Raw genomic sequence first — 21,183 nt, forward strand, 5'->3', positions numbered from 1 at the left:
GGTGCATCATAGAACGTTTGTGGAGATTGCCAACTAAATTACATCGCACCATCCTCCGCCATGTCAAATCAAGGAGGAAAGCAACAACGCCAGTCTAATGGTGGAACCTTTGCGGGGCCCAATTCGAACAACATGTTTGGCGCAAACATGCCTTCATCTGTATATCCAAAGGATTCTGTGAAGGATGTTGCTGAGTCCTTGGGTATCACAAATTTGCGCGATAATATCGCCACGGCACTAGCCACGGATATTGAGTATCGGATTCGTGATATTGTACAAAGCGCATCTAAATGCATGAAACATGCAAAACGTACACGTATGACGACATCGGATATTGACCATGCTTTGCGCCAGAAAAATATAGAACCGCTGTATGGTTTCTACCCCCCATACACGGGTGGTAAGAAACAGGGTCCTTGGTTCCGGACTGTTCCTACAACCTCAGGTGCCCCACTTTATGTGTTAGAGGACGAGGAAATCAACTTTGAGCATATTTTGGAGCATGGTCCCCGCGTTGGTGTGGGTCGTGGTGTGGGGTGGCATGCTCATTGGCTGGCTATTGAAGGAGTTCAGCCACCCATTCCTGAAAACCCTGTGCCTCTTACTCGCAAAATGGCCGGTACAGATGACACCTCATTAGCAGATGCAGGCGAAGCTGCAGCTGAGCTTGGAAATACGGCTGTCAAGCCTCTCGTGAAGCACGTCTTGTCAAGAGAACTACAGCTGTATTACGAGCGCCTCACCTCATCGATTCTTAGTCCACCAACGGATGCAGAGACTGAGACGGGTACTGCTTTACCTCAAGAGGGTATGCCCCTTTCAAACTACTCAGACATTTCCAGTGGCAACCTAGTCCGCGATGCTGCCCTTTCAAGTTTGCGTGGTGATGCTGGTATTCACCAACTCGTGCCATACCTAATTCAATGGGTTGGATCGAATGTTACGCATTCACTCCGACTTCCACCTACAGCTCAAGATCCAGAGAAAAAGCTTGAAGAGCAGAAACACACGATTCAGCTTCTTCATACAATGCTGAGCACTCTTCATGCACTTTTGGTTAACACTTCTATATTTATTGAGCCCTACGTAAGTACTAAACAGCATGCTCTCTAACGCCTAGCTTCATCAACTTATGCCCTCTGTGCTTTCCATTTTGTTGGCCACGTACTTTGACGCCTCGACTGGCAAGCAGATTGAAGCCTTGTCACAAGGATTACGCCTTTATGCTGCTACACTACTGGTCTACATAATTGATCATTTTGCAGAATTCTATCCTACACTCAAGTCACGCATCGTTGCGACCCTAATACAGGCTTTGGTTTTAGATGTGGATGATGGTACATCAAAAACAGTGCCTGAAGCATCTGGTTCACTCGATGCGAAGCTCGGTGCACTAATGGGTCTTAGGAAACTTGGACCCTCGAGCTTTAAAACGTTGTTAGGTCCTGTGTCTGTCCAGCCAGGTGTGTCAGCGAACCAGCAATCCCAGCTTGTTCCATTGAAAGTCATGGGAGATTGGCTTGCTGAGCTGGGCTCGGGTGACGAACAGGTGCGCTCTAGCCGTGATCGCTTTATCCAGGAAATCAAGGGCGGTTTGGACGGTCTTGAGAAGGATACGGCTGAGCCTAGCTCTGAGGCGTTAGAGAAATTGCGCAACACGTACGGCGCGTTTTGGATTGACACTCTACACGAAGACACGACCAAGTTATCTGTGCTAGCTCACTACCAGACTCTTATCGCCTCGTGAACTATGACCGCTGTGCTAGTTCTTTGTAATCGACCAGACGTAGAAGATTACGCTGTAGCATAGAAACAGTGATCTTGCCAATGGCCGGTAAGTATGCCGAGGCCCGACTGCGAACGTCACTCTCGAAGTTCTTTTCAGAACTGAAATTTATGCAAATAGCATCTTGTTTGATCCATGCAGTAGGGACCTTGAAGCTGGCTGAGGGTACACCACCAATAACCACGTCAGAGGCACGTACACAACTCTCAGAATCTTTGTAAGGACAGGCTTGGACAATGTGGGAGGGTCGAAGCCTTGCAGAGGAATTGTCGTTGTGCGCTTGAATTACTTTAGATGATTTCTTGTAACCCGATGTTGGGGCATTTTGCTCCTCATTGTCCTTACGTTTGGTAAATTCGACAATTGAGTCAATGTCGACAGAGAAAACACGTGCACCATCGTTTGAAAGGAGCGCAGCAAGAGGACGTCCCACTACCTCAGATCGGTTGATGACTGTAATTGTCTTCCCATGAAGCCGGTCGCCGTACGGAAGCTTGCTGTCATAGACACCCACTGACTCGAGGCACTTGACCACTGCTAGTGGCGTGCATGGAAGAATGCTTTTGCAGAATCCTTCGGGTACATTCTCTTCATCTACAACGTTAGAGTCAAGCCCCACAAGTTCGGCTTCATTCGTTGTACCAGGAGCACAACCCAGCTGTGACGGCTTGATCCAGCGAACGTTGTGATACATATTCCAGCAGTAGAAGAAATGCAGGCCTTCTACATCTTTACGCGGATCCACAATTTGCTGCAGATATGTGTCTTGTCGACCTCCAAAGATTGGGTAGTACACCATGATGCCATCTACACTCTTGTCACGGTTGGCTGCTAGAATTAGATCCTCAACGTCCGCTTCCAAGTCGAAGTTCTGGAGGCTCTCAGCTTCATTTTTTTCTGCCTCATTCACGACAGTCGAATCATCCCATGTTTTCCAAATCTCAAAATTGATGCCCACAGCCTGGCAGGCTTTGGCTGTCCATTCTGCATACGCGATGGAAGGAGGACTTGGTTTGGCCAGAATTCCTACAAGCTTTGGAACAGGAAGATGCTTTTCTTTACGAACTCCAATTTCCTCTTCGATACTCTGCTGAAATGGTTTCGCGATTGCTGCTGCCTGAAGCAGTTTGCCAGGATACTCTGGCTTTGGCTGCTGCACGGACGTCATGCTTGAGTATGGAGGCCGATATTATTGTCGAACTCATTTTTCAGTCAAATTAAAAACGCATCCACGTGACAACTCGAGAGGGTTGATTCTTATGGTACATCTACCCATCCAATGACTATCAATACCAGTACTCGATCAGTGAGATAATATTCTTGAAAGATGTGTTGTTAACTAGCCGACTCCTCATTCTTAGACTGAGCATCTCCCGATGTTATTTTATCGGGAGTATTTTCTGACCAAGCATCAGAAGCACGAGGCTTGCCAAAGAAGCCCTTGCTCTTCTTGCGCTCATCTTCTTTCATAAGTTCTTCACGCCGAACACGATCTTGCTCTCGGATCTTCTCGTCAATTTGGCGCTGGCGCTCATTGACATCGACAGGCTTGGCAGCACCGAACGGGTTTGGTTTTGACGAGGTGCTCTGAGAAGCTTCATTTGAAGCAGCTGCGCTACGAGGCTTGAGCTCCAGCTTCCGGCGCTCCGGCAGTGGAGCAGCTCCTCCATCTGCCGACGGCTTCTTTGAGCGCCAGGCGGAAAAGTCAGCATCATCATAACGTTGACCGAAGCCACCACGGCTAGCCGCACCGCCTTCGTGATCGCCAAACCCAAACCGAGATGACTTGCTCGTTACTGGTTTCCCAGTTCGCCAATCTGATGCTACATCACCTGCACTAGGTTCAATAGGCTCCATTGGACCACGACGACGAGGCATGTCATTGCTGGGTGCGAACTTGCCACCAAATCCAGTACGTGCGCCATCAGATGAGATTGACATGTTGTCAAAGCCAGATGGTCCGTCAAACCCGCCGAAAGGACCACGTCTAGTGTCGGACGAGGGAAGAGGGGTTGAGCGGCGCCATTGGGTAGCATCATCAGCCGCTGCACTCCTTGCAGCGCGCGATGAAGGCTCTGCAACACTCACACGAACGTTTCGATTATCCAAAGGCTTTCCTGTGAATGTGAGAGCATCTTTTAGCTCGTCAAGAGTTTGAAATTCAACGTATCCGTAGCCACGTGGACGACCGTCATGGCCACTTACGAGACGAACACTGATGGGATTCATAGGTTCAAAGAATGCGCGCACTGCGGCTTCATCGCTTTCGAACGACAGATTGACCACAAATGCAGTAAATGGAGGCTGTGTGGGAAGAGGCGGCTCTTCACGCAATGGCGGTGGGGCACCGTCAAAACGGGAGCGCCCCATAGCACGAATAGACGGCGCAGCTCCATCCGTAAATCCTGCTGAGTTGTCCCGCGGAGCAGCTGATCGGTTAGCTATTAAAGAATTATAACTTACGCGCACTTGGCAGATCATCCATTTCATCCGCCCATGATGTACCGGTCGCTACAAGATGTTAGATTGACTCGACAACATGGAAACGCCAGATTCACGCACTTTCATCGGCAAGGAAGTCTACTAGAGACATCTTATTCTTTTTCGGCGCTGTTCCTAGTCAGAATATGACACTCTCACAAGATGATGCATCCCAGACGAGAAACACAAGTCACAATAACATACCCATTCTGCAAAAAGATCACAACTGGTGAAGAGAAGTCTCACCAATCTGAACTTGCCCTACAAACATGACACGATACACGCCTGCACATGACTTCTTCATACTACAATTCAAATACAAAACCGTAAGAAAATAAAATCATTAAAATCTAACAATAAACATTTCATGTTCTTACAGAATTGATTTTCGTAATTATATAAAATAATGTTCAAAAATTAAAATTTAAACAAACGATATAATAATTTTATTTAAGATACATACACAATGCATGAGTATAAACATAAAATAATATATTAATTTAAAATTGTATTTTTTAATATATATATTCGAAAAATATAAATTTTAATGTATCAATCACTATTATTTTCTGTATTATAAAAACATTTGGGTTGATAAAGTAATATTTTAATTCGAAATATTTTTCACGTTAATTTCTATTGAACTTCATTGTATCCTATGATCAACGACGACCGTTCGATGTCGAGGACTGACGACGTTTCTTCACCGCTACCTCTCTCAGTGCCAGATTTAAGATATGCATATTGTTGGGTTTGTTCTGAAGAGGAGGTACGAGATACTCTAGCTGGCTCGCTATCCTCAAGTTACCGAACTGATGGTTATTCATCTTCGCGCTCTCGATTTGTTCACCCCTGTAAATGTTCACTCGTTGCTCATGAGAAGGTAAGCTTTGGGTGCAGTACAACGTGGTGCTTAAACCTCTATTAGTGTTTGCTTTCTTGGATTCGCCAGTGTAATCGAAACAAGCCCGGAGAACCTATTGTTTGCCCTCAGTGCAAGGAGCCCTATCAACTTGAGCAACCACGATCGATTGCATTGTCGATCCTAAATTACGTGAATAACGCGCTAAGGTCTTTCTTCCCTGTGGGTGCCAGCGCAATTGCCTTAGCAGGTATTTGGATTGCTGCGGCCGCGCATGGGTCATGGTCAGTGCGCATGTTTTTTGGAGAAAGAGTTGCTAGCCGCCTTCTAATTTCTCCGTGGCCGTCGCACGTACGTTGATGTCTGGCTAACATTTAGTACTGGATTGATTTGCCATTAGTCCCGTTCATGTTGATTGCAAGTCGGCTTCCTATTTTCGCTAACTTTTCTACATGGATTCCAACCTTAGCACTCATGCCCCTGACGGGCTCAATAAATACGTCTCCGATGAGACCAGTGTTCAATCGCTATCCGGCACGAGCGATGTTTTCTAACGGTTACCCGCCAGATCCTTTCATGACTGCATTGCTACTACCATGGTTGCGTGTGTTGTACCTGGCTTGCAAGCGTTTCGCCTACCGCTATATCTTACTCACAAATTCATCTCAACAAGGCATTCAAAATACATTTCGTGCGGGAATAGATGCAAGATCGTCTTGGGGGCCGCGAATGGTCATTATGGGTGAAAATAATAGTGCTGGAGAGCTGGTAGATGGGGGCAGGACTGATGAACTCGACACCTACAACATGCTGGATGACGGCTCGCTCGTGGGGTTGTCGGACGAGACAGATGAACAAGTTTTGTTGGATGACCTTGAACTTCACATGATGGAACGAGGTGTACTTCCTGTCAACATTCTTGTTACTGTTGACAGCTTATCAAGATTGTTTGTTCAGGCATTGTGTTTCCCACTGGTATCCAACATAATGGGGGGTTTATTAGGGAGTGCGAGTCAGTACAACTCGTATCTCCGGAAATGGTTGGGCATTGCTCCAGGAGTCACGCCCGAGATTGATATTAAAACTTGGTTCAAGGGTTTGTGGGTCGATTGGATGAGTGGATATACTGCCGTCGGACGAAGAAAAGCCCGTTGGATGGACTCCAACAGTGGGATACTTGATGAGCTGGATCCAGTATGGTATCGGAATTTGATTGGAGGAGGAATCTACATCTTGATTAAAGATATAATGGTGTTGACTTATCGGTACCTGCGGAAAAGGCAGAGTCAACAGCTTCGTGTAAAAGATCTTCCTTTCAGTGAAGGTGTAGCGAAAGAGCTAATCAAGTCCTTTCCGTCTTAAATATATTCTACAAATGCTGGAAATTATGCCATGACAAGTTTACTGTAGCTTGGAGGGGCTATACGTGCATGCACAGCCTTGATTAGATATAAAGGAAAACTGCTTACCAGCACAATGATAGCAGTCTTCCACAAAAAGTTGTAGGTGAGCACGAACTTCAAATCAAAGTACTCTGGCAGTACAGCCATGCTGAAACAATAGATCAGTAATGTGACAATTTCCGACAAGATCATGTAGGAGTGCCATGTGGTGATTTCCAGTGCCACCATGATCAATTCATTAAGAATCAAGGCGGTAAAAGAAATGCTAACAATATTGAGAAACTCATTCTCAAAGAGCCAAAGACTCGCAAGGATAATAGCACCACCTTGGTAAACACTAATGGTGAGCCATGTGGTAAATGTTTTACCAGATAGATTGCGACCTTTCGTCAGATCCTTGTACAACTCTGGATACAACAATGCCATGTCTTCATTCACATCACGATCGAGAACGAGACTGAACACAGGCGCCATTGTATAGAATGTGGCGTAGCCGACCATGAGCCACCCTTGGTACAGAGCGATAGGTGCAAAGAAAAAGATAGAAGAGAAAACTGCCTGTATCACTGAAATAATCAGGCCCCGGTGAATCACAAACTGTGCTAATTTCGCACTGCGTTGATAGGAGTTGCGTCCATGCCACAACAGCAACTTGGAAAGATGACTGAACTGTGTCACAGAAAAGTCAGCTGCTAAAGAAGCTTGTTTGCCTTCCTTTCCAACAATCCCAATCCCAACATTGGCAGCTTGGATCATTGACACGTCATTACCACCATCCCCTATACAGCACACGCGCTTATTCGTAAATGATCGGATGAGACGAGTAACATCAGCTTTTTGAGTGGGCGAGCATCTGCACGCCACAACGACAGAAAGCTGTGTTGCAATCTCGATGAACTCGTGCTTGAAATGATCGAAAAAGAATTGCAACGAGTCGCCGTCGATCACCAAACAACAATCCAGCTTGGACTGCAGAAAAAGGAGCGCGTCTCGAGCAGCGCTGAGTGTCGAGACCTTGGATACTTGGTGAATATACTGATTCCGAGCAACTAGCTTGGTTGAGATAGCAATGCACGTGGCCGTCTCGATTTTGTCTCCCGTTAACATCCAAATCTTAATATTTGCATTCCGCAACAACTCCAACGTGGTTTTGACATCTTCTTGTAGCTTGTCCTCCACACCTGTCAAACCTAATAATTCCATGTTTTGCTCCAATTTAGCTGCAACAACGTCAGCCATGGCTTCGTCCCGATGCTCGACAAGGATCTTTGCTGCATTGTAAGAGCGTTGGAATTGTTGCCAAGACTCTTCACTTAAGCGCAGCCTAGCCATGACCAGGGTTCGAAGCCCTTCTCGAGCCATGTTTCCACACTCCTCATCCAGCCAATCATTGTAGGTAACGATGCGACTCATGACTACGTCAGCACCTTTGAGGTAGAAAATGACTTCACCAGACGAGCGATCACGCACGACGATGCCCATACGTTTTCGCTCAGAAGTAAAAGGAAATACTTCTAGGATATCAAACACAAGCCTGCCAAAGTCAGACTCAAGAGTAATCGAATGTTGATCACGAGCCACAAGGTTTAGTCCCACAGTGCCGGTCCAGTTTACGAGAGCGACTTCATCTGGACTCGATGCTTGGTAAGTCACGCTGCCATCCTCGTTCGTTACAGGTGTCACGTTGTGACATAAAGCAAGTGCAAGAACAATTTCATATACGCGCATGCTCATATCGCGCCATGTACGAGTGCGTCGAACATCTTTTTGTTCGTGAGCCTCATGCATCTGTTTCCGAACTTCATCCATGCTATCCCATCCATAGCTCATTGTGCCTAAGTGCAGGCGCTTAAGTTCCATCTCATTCTGAGTCAGAGTGCCAGTCTTGTCACTGAGCAAGTACTCGATACGGCCAAGTTCTTCAGGCAGTGTCGACGTACGCACGATCGTATCAGGGATATCATGGTCACCCATAATCTGTCGCGCGTATACAGTCTTGCCCATATCGAGGTTAACTCGCAAACTGATCGGTATAATCGAACTAAAGAGGATCAGGAAGCGGAATACGTAAATATACCATTTGCCTCGGAACCCATTGAGAGCGACAAGGAGAATGGACAATGACAGTGTAACAGCGCAAAGAATCTTGGACAGTCGATTGATTTCAAGATCTAGCAAACCAACCTTTGTTTGAGGATGTGATGTATTCATAACTGAGCGGGTCTCTCGGCCCGTGTATATGACCATGCCTATTGCACGTCCAGCAGCAAGCACGGTATTTGCCCACAATACATGATCGACAGTCAGTGGCGTGACATGCGGCTGGGCTGAAAGTGCCATGTCGCGCTCATCGCTGTCCCAAGCAGGAGGCAAGTCTGTTGGTGGATGAATCGTAAATGTGCCAACAAACGAATGCAAATCCTTTGAGGGAGGACCAGCAACAACGACGGCCCGAGATCCTAGAGCTGTGATGTCGTCCTCTGACATGTTTTGCGTCGCAGGCACAGCGAGCCGCAATTTCCAGTCGGTCTCGCCGTCAAGTTGATCCGTGCGAACGAAGCACGTTCCTGTCTCTGACGAGCCACTTGATGACTCATTCGTATCATCAGACGCATCTGCTGCATACGTCTTAAGCAACAACATATCAGCTGGTACACGCTGGTTCTTATGAAGCATGACCAGATTACCAACGCGCAATCGGCTACTCGGCACATGAGAAATTAGAGTGTCAGACAAAGTTGGTGCTTCAAGATCAGATGTTGACGTGTGGTGAGCGCTTCTTGAATGTTCAGGAGTGGAGCTAGGACCCTGGCCGAGTACAGCGTACGGAGAACTGTTGCTTTCGACATCCCGTTTATGGCGCTCGTAGTCGTCCATAGCTTCCTTTCCAATCGTCACGCAAAGAACGAAAGAAAGTGGCGCAATATATGTGACAAGAAATCCAATCTTGAGCGCAGGAATAAATTGGCTCAGTGCGACAAGCAGAAAGTACAGGTTGAAAAAGAACTTGAATTGCTCATATAGCACGAGAGGTAGAAACGTCACGAGGTTATATTTTTGGTTGCGCACCACATTTGGAGGGTATCGTGCTTGCATATTCTCCGGCTCATCGAGCGTGATTGTGCGGTTTGTAGGCAAATCACGACGTGACCACTGAAACCATCGCCACATTCTCCATGGCGGCGATGCTCGCTTCGCCCGCTCATATGTATCGATCGATTCGTTGGAATCGCGCAAGAATGCATTGCGCTCGTCGCCATCTTCATATGCCTCAGACATGCGCTGTGAACGTGAGCGCACGTGGGGCGACGTGCGCAGCATGACAACGAGATGCGGCCGATCGGTAGTTAATGCGCCAAGTTGGAGCATGGTGGGGTTACGACTCCTATGCGACTCGTGTTGCATGTTCGGCCGAGACAGACGCGATGGCAACACAACATGGGTATCAAATGACGGCGCTGATAGGCATAACATCGACATGTCAAGGAGGCAACAATAGAGGGCCTTATGCGGTGCGTAATCATATGAAAGGTATTTCGTAACTATGCCAATGAAGCATCTCCATATGCTTAGGTAGTTCGAGAAAATTGTATATAGACACAAACGAACATGCCTACACGACCATCTCATCGCAGTTGCTAAGGAGGAACAGATTAGAGTGGAGGTGAGCCAACGCGACGAGACGAACCCGGACATCCTGCTACTCAACGAACTACCGCCAAGCTCGTGCCCTGCTGTGCTTGGCGATACTAAAGAATTTTCGAACCACCCACACCACACGAGATCCGTGGGCTTGGGCAGGAGAAGTACTCATCGAATCTCTACGTTGGTTCATCTCGTGCCTCTAATCAGAACTCTGAGAAGACCGCTGATCTCACTGCGTCTAGCGTCGGTTCGTATCGAGGACGAAAACCCGACTTTTCTACAAAGCCTGCAACTTTCGTCGAGGAACCTTCCTACGAACCATACCTGATCGATCCGTACTGCTCTGTGCTCCGTTCGTCCGAGTCCCGCGCACGTTCCTTGTTCCCACACCTGTATTACCTTCCGTTCAACAATATGGAGGAATCCACCAAGACGCTGGCGGAGTCTTTGAGTGTAGTCAAAGTCCAACGCGTCCAGCTTAAGCGCTATCTAGATATGGACCGCGTTATGGATGCGCTCAAGAGTGCATCGACCATGTTGAGTGAGCTGCGCACCTCCAGTCTAACGCCCAAGCATTACTACGAACTCTACATGGCGGTCTTTGATGCACTTCGTCACCTGTCGATCTATTTGTATGATGCTCATACAGGCGGCAAGCACCATTTGGCTGATTTGTATGAGCTTGTGCAGTACTGTGGGACAATCGTTCCTCGCCTGTACCTTATGATCACTGTCGGCAGTGTGTACATGTCTGTGCCCGACGCGCCCGTCAAAGAGATCATGAAAGACATGACTGAAATGAGCCGAGGTGTGCAGCACCCGACACGGGGACTGTTTTTGCGCCATTATTTATCTGGGACGACGCGAGATCATCTGCCCATCGGCACGGATGCAGGACCTGCAGGCAACCTATCGGACAGTATCAGCTTCATTCTTGCGAACTTTGTTGAAATGAATAAACTTTGGGTCAGGCAGCAACATCTAGGCCATTCTCGTGAGCGTGAAAAACGCGAGATGGAACGCCGCGAGCTCCGGATCCTTGTTGGTACGAATCTTGTGCGCCTTAGCCAGCTCGATGGCGTCACGCTTGAAATGTACCAAACGACGATTCTCCCTGCTCTGCTTGAGCAGGTGATTCACTGTAAGGACGTCATTGCACAGGAGTATCTGATGGAGGTCATTATCCAGGTGTTTCCGGATGACTTCCATCTGCGCACGCTCAATCTCCTCTTGTCCGCCTGCACACGACTGCACCCGAAAGTCAGTATCAAGCAGCTAGTGATTTCACTAATCAATCGTCTCGCAGCTTATGCGACTCGCGAAGCTGAGAATGAAAGTGCCGATGCTCGTGCACGCGAAGAATACGAGGCCAATGAACGTCTCGCGGCCAAGGTCCGTGACATGCGTCGACATGTCGTAAGTAAGCCGCCATCGGCAATTTGGCGTGAAATTGTTCTGGAGCAAAACACAAAACGGGACACTTGGCGCCTCTTGTCGTCGGATCTCGAGCAGGCGTTGCCCGATGACGGCAACAACATCTGGAGCGATACATTCAAGCCACCTTCATCCTCTCAAGAGGACGATGCCTGGATCGATGGCGAGATCGCAGCTAATGAAGCACCTAAAGAGGCGTCCGCCGAACCCGAGCATGCATTGGACGAAGAACCGTCTCAGTCGCCCGATGTTGAAGGGGCTGAATCTGACAAGCCACAACGTGAGCAAGATCAAGCAGCATCGGTGCCGGCCAAGTTCCGTGGGATTCCAGAAGATGTGCGCCTCTTTGAAGTGTTTTGGGAGCAGATTATGTTGCTGATGCGGGCGCGACCTGATTTATCGACACAGGACATCTCGTCTTTGCTCCTTGCCCTTCTGACCTTGTCACTTAGTTGTTATCCAGACCGTCTTGAGTATGTCGATCAGGTGCTGGGCTTTGCGAAGGACAAATTCACCGAAGCACTGGACGCCGGCGAAAATACAGTTCTTTCGCCTCAGAGCAATTTTCACGCGCTGCTCTTAGCTCCGATCAATTCGTACGCAAGTGCACTAACCCTTCTCGGCTTGCCACAGTTCCACGCGCTGTGGATGATGCAGCCACCTATCACGCAGCGATTGATAGCACAGGCCATTGTGCTTTCTATGCTACGGCGCCAAACGATCGTGTCTTCGCCTTCAGACGTAGATGGACTGCTGGAACTGTGTGCGCCGCTGCTACAGAACCAGCCGGAGTTAACCGTGCAAGGCATCGTGCCTGGCAGTGCATCTGCACAGACGGTGTCGCAAGCGAACAATGCGGTGCTGGACGAAATTGCGAACCAACAAGGCGCTTTAGCTCGCTTGGTGCACTTGTTTCGTTCGGATGATCCAGATACGCAGCTTGCTCTGCTATATACCGTTCGGCAGCGCTATGTGCAAGGAGGCGATGCCATTCGATCTACCATTCCGCCTCTAATAATGGACTCCATCGCGCTTGTGCGCCGCTTTGAGCTCTGTTCGCGAGACAAGAACTGGGAGCGCAAAATGAAGACGCTTTTCCGCTTTGTACACCAGCTCATTTCAACGCTGTACCACTCTGTCGAGTCGCCAGAGCTGTGCCTACGATTCTTCCTTCTGGCTGCTGAGGTCGCTGACGAAGCAGGATTCGAAGAGCTCGCGTACGACTTTTACGTGCAATCCTTCACAATATTTGAGGAATCCGTCTCTGACTCGCGCTCACAGCACCAAGCCATCGGGTTTATTACCAGCACTCTATACAAAGCAAGGGCGTTTAGCCGCGACAATTACGACACACTCGCTACGAGGGCTGCGCTATACTCAGCAAAGCTGCTCAAACGGCCTCAACAGGCGCTCGCTGTGCTTATGGCCAGCCATTTGTGGTGGCAGCTTCCTGCACCCAAAGACCGGGGTATCGAGCTACGACATCCCCTTGTGAAGAGTGGACGTCGTGTGCTTGAGTGCCTGCAAAAGGCGCTGCGTATCGCCGACGGCTGCATGGACGAGCATGCAACAATCGACATGTTTTGTCATGCATTGAACAAGTACATCTACTACTTTGAGGTCGGCGTTGATACAGTATCAAGCCGACACATTAACTCACTCGTCAACCTTATTGCGAAGGCCCTTGATACCATCAATTCTGACAACAAGCCCATGAGCTGGCGACAGGTGTCGGTCGATATCCCAGCCAATTCCGACGCCTCACAGCTACACTTCGTCAATCTGCTCCGCTATGTGGAATCCAAGAAGCAGGCGGCCTTGGATGCAGAGACAGGAAGCCTCGCTGGCCCAGACTGGCTCGGTCTTCAAACGACTGCCATACTCACGCGCCTCGCGTCTACATAACTTCCATACACATACATACAAATACATATATGCATGGCATCCATTTCATACTCAACACACTCTCCCCACATACGAGGGTACAAGCAAATGGTATTGCTGATTTTGTCACCAGACGCTAGGTACATTACAGTTTCGAGCAATATACACAGAGCCGGACGTCTGAGAGATCATGCCGGACGACGACATGGCGTGTGTATCTTCCGTTTGATGGTGTACAGGAGGGACCCAAACAACTGAGCACGATACACTTAGTAGAACGTAGCTGGGCGCTTGGCAGCGTAGATGCCCGCACCGCTGGTGCGGCGGTGTGGCAGTGGGAAGCGCAGTCCCTTGGCAGTGAGCTGCTTGACATACGGACGACGGAGGTCTGACACCTTCTGGACCTCAGCAACCTTAAGGATGTGAATACTGCCGAAACGAGCACGGTGGCGAGCAGCCATGTCCTGGTACATCAGCTCCACGGCCTCAGCACGGCTGAGTGCGCGGAACTCCTTGTACATGTTGTGCGTGCCCGAGCGCGAGTTGTAACGCAGCCAGATAGCAAAGTTCTTCACCTTCGTAGGGGTCTTCTCCTCAATCTGACATTAGTGACAAACTCATTTCTTTCCACACATACCTTGTTCACCGTCACAATCTCACCCGTGGCCTTCTTCATCTTACGCAGCTGACGCACAAAGTACCAGAAACGCGACTTGGCAATCGTCTCGTTCTTCGCGAAGATGCGCATACGGTACAGAGTAGGGACAGGCTCCCGCTCTGTCGGCAGGTGCCGACCAATGACCAAGTACTCCGAGATGCGACCCATTGTTCTTCCCGCAATGTCAGCTTCCGCTCTTCGCCCTCGACTGGTGGCGTCGTCTAACCACTCCAGCAGCTCTTAACGTACCTGGCTAGAGTAGTGCTAGTCTGAAGAAGTTGGTGTAGCACACGTACTTCTAACCAAGTCCTCCTGGCCTGACATCTCGTCGGCCGAAGAGGCGGTCAAAACTATACGCATCACGTGGTAAGAATCTTGACATGCGCGCGTTTAGCGCTCTCGGTCAAGTCACCCGCCCGGCGCCGCCACCGCCACTTGCAGACTGTCGCTAACTCCACACGCAAATAGGGTCTGCGTAACCAGCAAGAGTCTGTCACAGCAGCTTAGTCATCGTCTCTCAGTGACGTGCAATCGCATTCGCCTCTTACGCGTTGATCAACCGCGTGTGTGTGTGTGCGTGCGTTGGTCAGTGTCGGGCATGTTGTTCCCTGAAGAAGATGCCGCAGCTGTGAAGCAGTGGCTCATACGAGAACTAGAACCATTATGTGATGCAGATCCAGACGTTCTCGCGGACTATGTGTTGGCGCTATTCAAAAATGACACAGGCGAGGACGAGCTCGTTGCTATGTTGAATGAACAGCTCGTCGACTTTCTTGAAGGAAATACTGAATCGTTTGTTCGCAAGGCTGTAGACACGTTAAAAAACCGCTCCTATACTGCGGGTGCAGGTCAGACCCGCAAGCGTGAGGATGTGGAAGATATCGAGGTTGAAGAGGAACATGATGACCAACCTAGCAAACGCCAAGCATACGACGCGCATGATGCGCAGGAGCCCCATGATGTCCAGAATTCTAATAATGCGAACGATGAGCAGCAAACAGCAACGTCGCAGGGCGAAGGCGGTGAGTCACACGCTCATGTGCAGAGTCGGCCACGTCGAAGTCCGCGTGTGCCTAAAGGATGGTGTCGTGATTATCACACGCTCGGCTTCTGCTCGAGAGGTGCGAACTGCAAGTTTCTCCATTCAGATGACAGCATCATGGGGACCATGCCTCAAGTTCCGGCACCACCACCTCCCTTTGCGATGCCCGCTGCTCTGCCGTTCATGCCGCCGTTCCCAGTGGGACCGGATGGATCGATGCCTCCCGACATGATGGGCATGATGCCCATGCCAGAGCACTTTGCACAAATGATGCAACAGATGCAGCAGATGGCTGGAACAAATGGCATGATGATGGGTGGGCGTGGTGGTGGTATGTCACGAGGCTCGGCCCGCCGTGGCAGCCGCGGTCGTGGCGGAAGTACCCGAGGTGGCTTACCGTCTTCGGCGCCGCATGCGCCTGTGGCTCGGAGCCAAGATACGATTGTCATTGAAAATATACCCTCAGAAAACCTGGAACTCGTGCACGTCAACGACTACTTCAAGCGCTTCGGCACTATCACCAACATTGAAGTGGACAAACCGAACAAAAAGGCACTTGTCACATATGCCACGCCTGCTGAGGCGGATCAGGCTCACAAGAGCCCTGATGTCATTTTTGGAAATCGGTTTGTGAAGGTGTATTTCCAGCGCTTGGAACGGCCCCCTCCATCCAAGCCGAACTACATGAACGATAAAGGCTCCAACGTGTACCTAGCGCCAGAGCTGCGATCGGCAACGTCGGCGACAATGACGCCCGCTGACGAAGAAAAACACCGTCTCTTGGAACTTCGGAAGAAGCGACAGACTCTTGTGCACATGCAGCTTGCTGAGCAAAAGGCGCTCCTGCAAAAGCTTGAAAACAAGGACCTGACGCCACAAGGTCGCAAGAGCATCATGACAATGCTTGAAAAGCTCTCAGCGGAAATCAAGGGTGCAACAGAGATGCTCAAGAAAGACATTCAGTCATCAAATGACATGGGCAGTGCTTCGACAACAGAGGAGCTTCAAGCGAAACTTGCTCAACTCAAGGCAGAGGCAGCCTCTCTGGGTCTTGACACGAAGGGTCATCCCACATCTATGGCCTACCGCAGCGCATACCGAGGACGTGGAAGTAGCTCGATGCCATCATTTCGCGGCCGTGGTCGTGGCAGCACTATGATGATGAATCGGTCCATGACACTTGACAATCGCACAACAAAAGTGGGCATCTCCGGTTTGCCAGCTGGCTATGACGCAAGCAAGCTGCAAGAACATGTGCAGCAGTTTGGCGACATAAACTCGATGGAATACAACGATGATCAAGTCATTGTAACGTACAAAAACCGCGCGAGCAGTGAACGAGCGATGCGTGCTGGTGGCTCGATCCCTGATGTAGGTAATGCATCCCTCGCATGGGTCGAAGCGCCCGTTGCACCGACGCCACCGTCCCTCGACAACAATGCTTCAGGAACACCGACAGACACAGCACCAGTTGCGGGTGTCGAGCTGGACGAAGGGTCGGAGCGCGAGAACTGGAAGCGGTAAGGGTCTATAGTAGCATGTACCATACAAGTGAGATGGATGGCTTTTTTTCTAAGAGCGTACATCCGTGTTAGTAGCAAATGACCTAAACAAACGTCACTCTCGACATGTCTACAGCAGCAGTTCGCGAGGGAGCATAACACACACACATCCACTCGGAGCTATATATGAGCGAGTACATGTGGCAACGGGCCCAGAGCGCACGTCTGGGCACGCGCTGGCCAACTTTTGAGCAACGAGACACCGTTACTTCAGCTTCTTCTTGGCACGGAGCTGCGAGCTGTGACCGCACTTGCGCTTGCGGCAGTTCGTTGCACGCGGTGGCAAGCGAGCGTAGCACTTGCGGCAAATATGCTTTTCGCAGTTGTACTTGCTGGCAAGGGCCTTGAGCGATGGCTCAATGATACCACCACGAAGACTAATGCGTCAGTATTCTGCGCATGCGCGCACGAGTCAGCTGAATACATACCGAAGCACCAGGTGAAGGGTCGACTCCTTCTGGATGTTGTAGTCACTCAGAGTGCGACCGTCTTCAAGCTGCTTACCAGCGAAGATCAGACGCTGTTGGTCCGGAGGAATGCCCTCCTTGTCCTGAATCTTGGCCTTCACATTGTCAATCGTGTCCGAGGACTCAACCTCGAGCGTGATCGTCTTGCCAGTCAAAGTCTTGACGAAGATTTGCATGGCAGGCAACGACGTTCGTACGACGCTAAGGAAACGAGCTCGAGTGCAATCTCCCGTCTTCCTCCCTACGAGTCTTTGCAGTTTTGCGAGTGTCACGTGCAGGTGTACGCCCATGGCATGTCAAGCACGTGGCACTCGCGTGCTGAAATTTTTTTGAGACGGTGGCGTGCGTCATCAGCGCACAGAGCAGCTGGGCTTGTGTCGTCAGACACACTACAGACAAGCAAGTGCAGCATCCATCAAGCTACGTTGTTTGGTCATGAGTCAACGATCAGGAGGAAACGGCAGTAGTGGCGCTGATGATGTATTCACATGCATTACCTGTAGTGTGGCATTTCTTAGTGCGCCTGAACAACGTGAACACTTTCACTCAGATTTCCACCGATATAATATGAAGCGCCGTGTGGCAAACTTGGCACCAGTCAATCTGCAAACATTCAATGACAAAATTCGAGAGCGCAGAGCGGCCATCGAGTCGTCCGAACGCGCCAGCCGGGAGGACTCTGGTCGCTGTGATGTATGCAGCAAAACGTTTTCGTCCCAGAATGCCTACCGCGATCACATGCAGTCAAAGAAGCACCGAGACATGGTGCAGAGGCAATCGCGCAAGCCAACCACATCGCAGCATAACTTCTCGAATTCAGAGTCAGGTCTCGACACCATGGGTGAGATAAAGACTCTCTTCCTCAAGGTGGTGACAAGCAGAAACAAGAGCTGCAGGAACCTGATGATGCCAACTTGAACGATGATGAGCGCACGGAGCGCGAGATACAAAAGAAGCTTTCGAAAGCACGACGCATCGATCCAGCTGAAGAGTGTATGTTCTGCTGCTCAGCACAGTCTTCACTAGATGCGAGTCTCGAGCATATGCGCGCGGCGCACGGCTTCTTCGTGCCGGAACGCAAGTATCTCGTTGACTTGGTCGGGTTGCTACGCTACCTAGCAGATAAGGTGTCTGTGGGAAATGTGTGCTTGTGGTGCAATGAACGTGGGCGAACCTTCCACGATCTAGGCGCAGTGCAGAAACATATGATCGACAAGTCGCACTGCAAGGTCGCATATGATACACAGGAAGACCAACTTGAGCTGAGTGACTTTTACGACTTTCGCAGTAGTTACGCCGACTACAAGCCGAAGAACAAACGCGCGGACGAATGGGAAGATGTGTCAGACGATGCTAATGACGGCCAAGGTGCATTGAAGGATGAGGGCGAGACTGTTTGGGAGGATCTGACGGACGAGGATGACGATGATGATGATGATGAAAATGACGGATCGATTCCGCCGCAAGACAACGGGGTGCGATATGGCGATTCAGAGTACGAGCTTGTCTTGCCATCTGGCGCACGTCTGGGGCATCGGTCCATGCAGCGTTACTACCGTCAGTCACTTTGGCAGACGCCTGCAGGCCATGCCCGCGAGACTGCATCGCCAGCAAATGGTCGCGCTCTGGCACACCGCATCGCTGGAGAGACGGGCGGCATGCCCAATAGCCTTGTTGTGCCGTCACGGGGTGGACATGAGCTGGTGGCTCGGAACCGTGGCGAGGCCAAGGAAGCTACTCGACATGTGCGCGAGTTCCGCGATGTAAAGCGCCGTGAGCAGTTCAAAACCAAAGTGGGGTTCCGCAACAACCACCAAAAGCACTACCGCGATGCCCTGCTCCAGTAGTTTGTCTCCTAAGTGGGCATGTGTGTATGTAATTCTTGTATAGTAAGCGTTGGGCTCATCGACCTCCTCTTCCGCCTCGTCCGCTACCACGGCTAGAGCCACTGCCCCCGCGCCCGCCTCGTCCGCCGCGTCCACCACGACCGCCACGCTGGGACGCAGACGGGCCTGAGGTTGGCTTGGGAGTTCGCCCACCCTTCAGCTTATCGGGCGCCCAAGACCGCTCAGTGCCGACGTTGACGTTAGGCGCAACGATCGACTTCACACGTGTGAGCCGTTCATGCCGGCGGGGATCCCGGTCGAACATGACGCCCCAGCCCTCGATCTGATCATCGCCCCAAGACCCTAGATGCGCGAGAGCGTCGCGAAGGTGCGCGCGAGCAGATGAGGCGCGAGCAGCCTTGGTCCGCGCAAACACGGATGCATCCATCTGGTAAGTCTGTAGAAGGATGCGCTCAGCATGCTGTGCTGGGGTTGAGGGAGCATCGAGATCCCACTCTTCCTGGAATGCATCCTGCGACTCGGCACGCGCAATGATCGCAGCCTTGACATCGGGCGGAAGTGGGGCGTCACTGCTCGCAGAGTGTGATGATGTCGACTTGCTGGGCGGCGGCGGCAGGTCGGGCTCATGGTCGGCCTCTATATCCTGGAGTCCATCTGGATCATCAAGAAACGCCTCGATGATCGCCTCCGCTGACATGTTCTTGTATCGAGGCCGACGTAGGCGACGCTCGACGGACGGTCGGTCCATATAAGATAGCACATCGACGACAGCATCAACGAGCGCAGGATTCACACGCGGGACTCTCAGCACAGATCGCACGGCAGCCCAAGCAGCACCTGGGAATGGCGTCGGCGATGCTCCAACGATAGACGCACATGTGGGCGCGGCACTCTGAAGATCTGCAAGGAGCGACGCATCGACGAGAGCGACGGCATCCGGCACTTCTTTCGCAAGAGTATCGAGCCGCTCTAGCACCAAGCCAGACGACTCTTTCGGCGTCAGTAAAACACAGGCATCTGAGGCTGCTAGAATGTCCACCTTCGTTGCAAGCCATGCCGTTGGCCAAGGTGTCGCAGAAGAGGACACCTCGTCAGACGGGATGCGACGCGCAGCAAGCACATCATTGTACGCGGTGGCAAGTGCCTGTGCTAGATTGGCGAGCGACGATGCGCAATCGACGTTGATATGGCAAGCGGCCGTGGCAACACGATCGCTGCCACGGCTGCTGCTGCCGCCTCCAAGAACTGCGAGCAGGCTGTATGTAAGACGGATGGCGCGGCGCATGTGGCGGAGTGCATGGGCCCACGGTAGGAAGGCGAAGTTGTCGATTTCATGCAGAATCGATGATGTTGCCAGGTCGATTGTCCACTTGGCCAAGTTACTATGAGGCCAAAGCGCTGTCATAATTGGGCGCACGTCAACACCATCGTAGACCGACGCCAGCACGCACACATCCCAAAGATGACCGCGACCACATACACGCTGCAATAGTGCGCGGTCGCCATGTGCACAGAGTCGCAATAGCACATCCAGCACATCGGCGCCAGTACCATCGGTAAGGGGCGTCGCGTCTAATACACGTGACGCAAGGGTGAATAGGAGCCACGACAACACATGTTCTGTGTGCGGATGAGAATGAAAGAAGCGAGCAAGTTCAGACGGATCCGTCGGGAGCACACGTATGATGGCGGCACAAGCCGCCTCACTGTCTGCGGCGGTAGGGCCACCAGCGTCCACCGACGACATGTATGTGGCACAGGAGCCGTCGAAAAGAGCCGGGGTCCAGGACGTGCCAAGGAAATGTAGGCGGCAGGTGTCCTCCACCTAGACCACAGCGACAAGTATGACGACGTCGACAACGACGACGACGACGAACGTAATCGCCCAGCTCGGCCGACAGGCCAGGAAGCAGTGCCTCGCCGGTGAACAGCGATAGTCGCCCAGGCTTTTCGTTCCCAAATTACGCGAGTGGCGCTAGTACTTTGGACGACGGCGTGAACACGATCCGCACGCCCGAGACGACGCGCGAAAGTAGAGGACTACGTACGAAGAGGACCGCGACGTGCGCGGGTGTATACACGAGATCGTACAACACAGCGTGGCGTCGGGCG

At 50.9% G+C, this 21,183-nt stretch overlaps 11 protein-coding genes across 11 annotated transcripts; 5 read left to right on the forward strand and 6 right to left on the reverse strand.

Moving 5' to 3' along the window:
* Positions 1-60: 60 nt before the first annotated feature.
* MGL_3824 (uncharacterized protein) lies at positions 61-1,113 on the forward strand (the record flags this gene model as incomplete). The annotated part of the gene is made up of 1 exon (XM_001728984.1): positions 61-1,113. One exon carries the CDS (start codon positions 61-63, stop codon positions 1,111-1,113), a length of 1,053 nt encoding a protein of 350 aa, XP_001729036.1.
* A 635-nt stretch (positions 1,114-1,748) lies between these two features.
* On the reverse strand, positions 1,749-2,954 carry MGL_3825 (uncharacterized protein; the record flags this gene model as incomplete). Its single annotated transcript, XM_001728985.1, has 1 exon — positions 1,749-2,954. The coding sequence occupies one exon, from the start codon at positions 2,952-2,954 to the stop codon at positions 1,749-1,751; it is 1,206 nt and encodes a 401-aa protein (XP_001729037.1).
* Positions 2,955-3,121: 167 nt separating this feature from the next.
* On the reverse strand, positions 3,122-4,276 carry MGL_3826 (uncharacterized protein; the record flags this gene model as incomplete). The annotated part of the gene is made up of 1 exon (XM_001728986.1): positions 3,122-4,276. One exon carries the CDS (start codon positions 4,274-4,276, stop codon positions 3,122-3,124), a length of 1,155 nt encoding a protein of 384 aa, XP_001729038.1.
* Positions 4,277-5,423: 1,147 nt separating this feature from the next.
* MGL_3827 (uncharacterized protein) lies at positions 5,424-6,117 on the forward strand (the record flags this gene model as incomplete). The annotated part of the gene is made up of 3 exons (XM_001728987.1): positions 5,424-5,480; positions 5,508-5,733; positions 6,074-6,117. 3 exons carry the CDS (start codon positions 5,424-5,426, stop codon positions 6,115-6,117), a joined length of 327 nt encoding a protein of 108 aa, XP_001729039.1.
* A 397-nt stretch (positions 6,118-6,514) lies between these two features.
* MGL_3828 (uncharacterized protein) lies at positions 6,515-9,901 on the reverse strand (the record flags this gene model as incomplete). Its single annotated transcript, XM_001728988.1, has 1 exon — positions 6,515-9,901. The coding sequence occupies one exon, from the start codon at positions 9,899-9,901 to the stop codon at positions 6,515-6,517; it is 3,387 nt and encodes a 1,128-aa protein (XP_001729040.1).
* Positions 9,902-10,591: 690 nt separating this feature from the next.
* Positions 10,592-13,516, forward strand: MGL_3829 (uncharacterized protein; the record flags this gene model as incomplete). The annotated part of the gene is made up of 1 exon (XM_001728989.1): positions 10,592-13,516. One exon carries the CDS (start codon positions 10,592-10,594, stop codon positions 13,514-13,516), a length of 2,925 nt encoding a protein of 974 aa, XP_001729041.1.
* A 248-nt stretch (positions 13,517-13,764) lies between these two features.
* Positions 13,765-14,321, reverse strand: MGL_3830 (uncharacterized protein; the record flags this gene model as incomplete). Its single annotated transcript, XM_001728990.1, has 2 exons — positions 13,765-14,094; positions 14,133-14,321. 2 exons carry the CDS (start codon positions 14,319-14,321, stop codon positions 13,765-13,767), a joined length of 519 nt encoding a protein of 172 aa, XP_001729042.1.
* Positions 14,322-14,751: 430 nt separating this feature from the next.
* Positions 14,752-16,719, forward strand: MGL_3831 (uncharacterized protein; the record flags this gene model as incomplete). Its single annotated transcript, XM_001728991.1, has 1 exon — positions 14,752-16,719. One exon carries the CDS (start codon positions 14,752-14,754, stop codon positions 16,717-16,719), a length of 1,968 nt encoding a protein of 655 aa, XP_001729043.1.
* A 243-nt stretch (positions 16,720-16,962) lies between these two features.
* Positions 16,963-17,514, reverse strand: MGL_3832 (uncharacterized protein; the record flags this gene model as incomplete). The annotated part of the gene is made up of 2 exons (XM_001728992.1): positions 16,963-17,134; positions 17,186-17,514. The coding sequence occupies 2 exons, from the start codon at positions 17,512-17,514 to the stop codon at positions 16,963-16,965; spliced, it is 501 nt and encodes a 166-aa protein (XP_001729044.1).
* Positions 17,515-18,267: 753 nt separating this feature from the next.
* On the forward strand, positions 18,268-19,071 carry MGL_3833 (uncharacterized protein; the record flags this gene model as incomplete). The annotated part of the gene is made up of 1 exon (XM_001728993.1): positions 18,268-19,071. One exon carries the CDS (start codon positions 18,268-18,270, stop codon positions 19,069-19,071), a length of 804 nt encoding a protein of 267 aa, XP_001729045.1.
* Positions 19,072-19,126: 55 nt separating this feature from the next.
* Positions 19,127-20,818, reverse strand: MGL_3834 (uncharacterized protein; the record flags this gene model as incomplete). The annotated part of the gene is made up of 1 exon (XM_001728994.1): positions 19,127-20,818. One exon carries the CDS (start codon positions 20,816-20,818, stop codon positions 19,127-19,129), a length of 1,692 nt encoding a protein of 563 aa, XP_001729046.1.
* Positions 20,819-21,183: the final 365 nt, after the last annotated feature.

This window comes from Malassezia globosa (genome assembly GCF_000181695.2).
Source record: "Malassezia globosa CBS 7966 chromosome Unknown mgl_sf_12.1, whole genome shotgun sequence".
Classification (NCBI taxonomy): Eukaryota; Fungi; Basidiomycota; class Malasseziomycetes; order Malasseziales; family Malasseziaceae; genus Malassezia; species Malassezia globosa.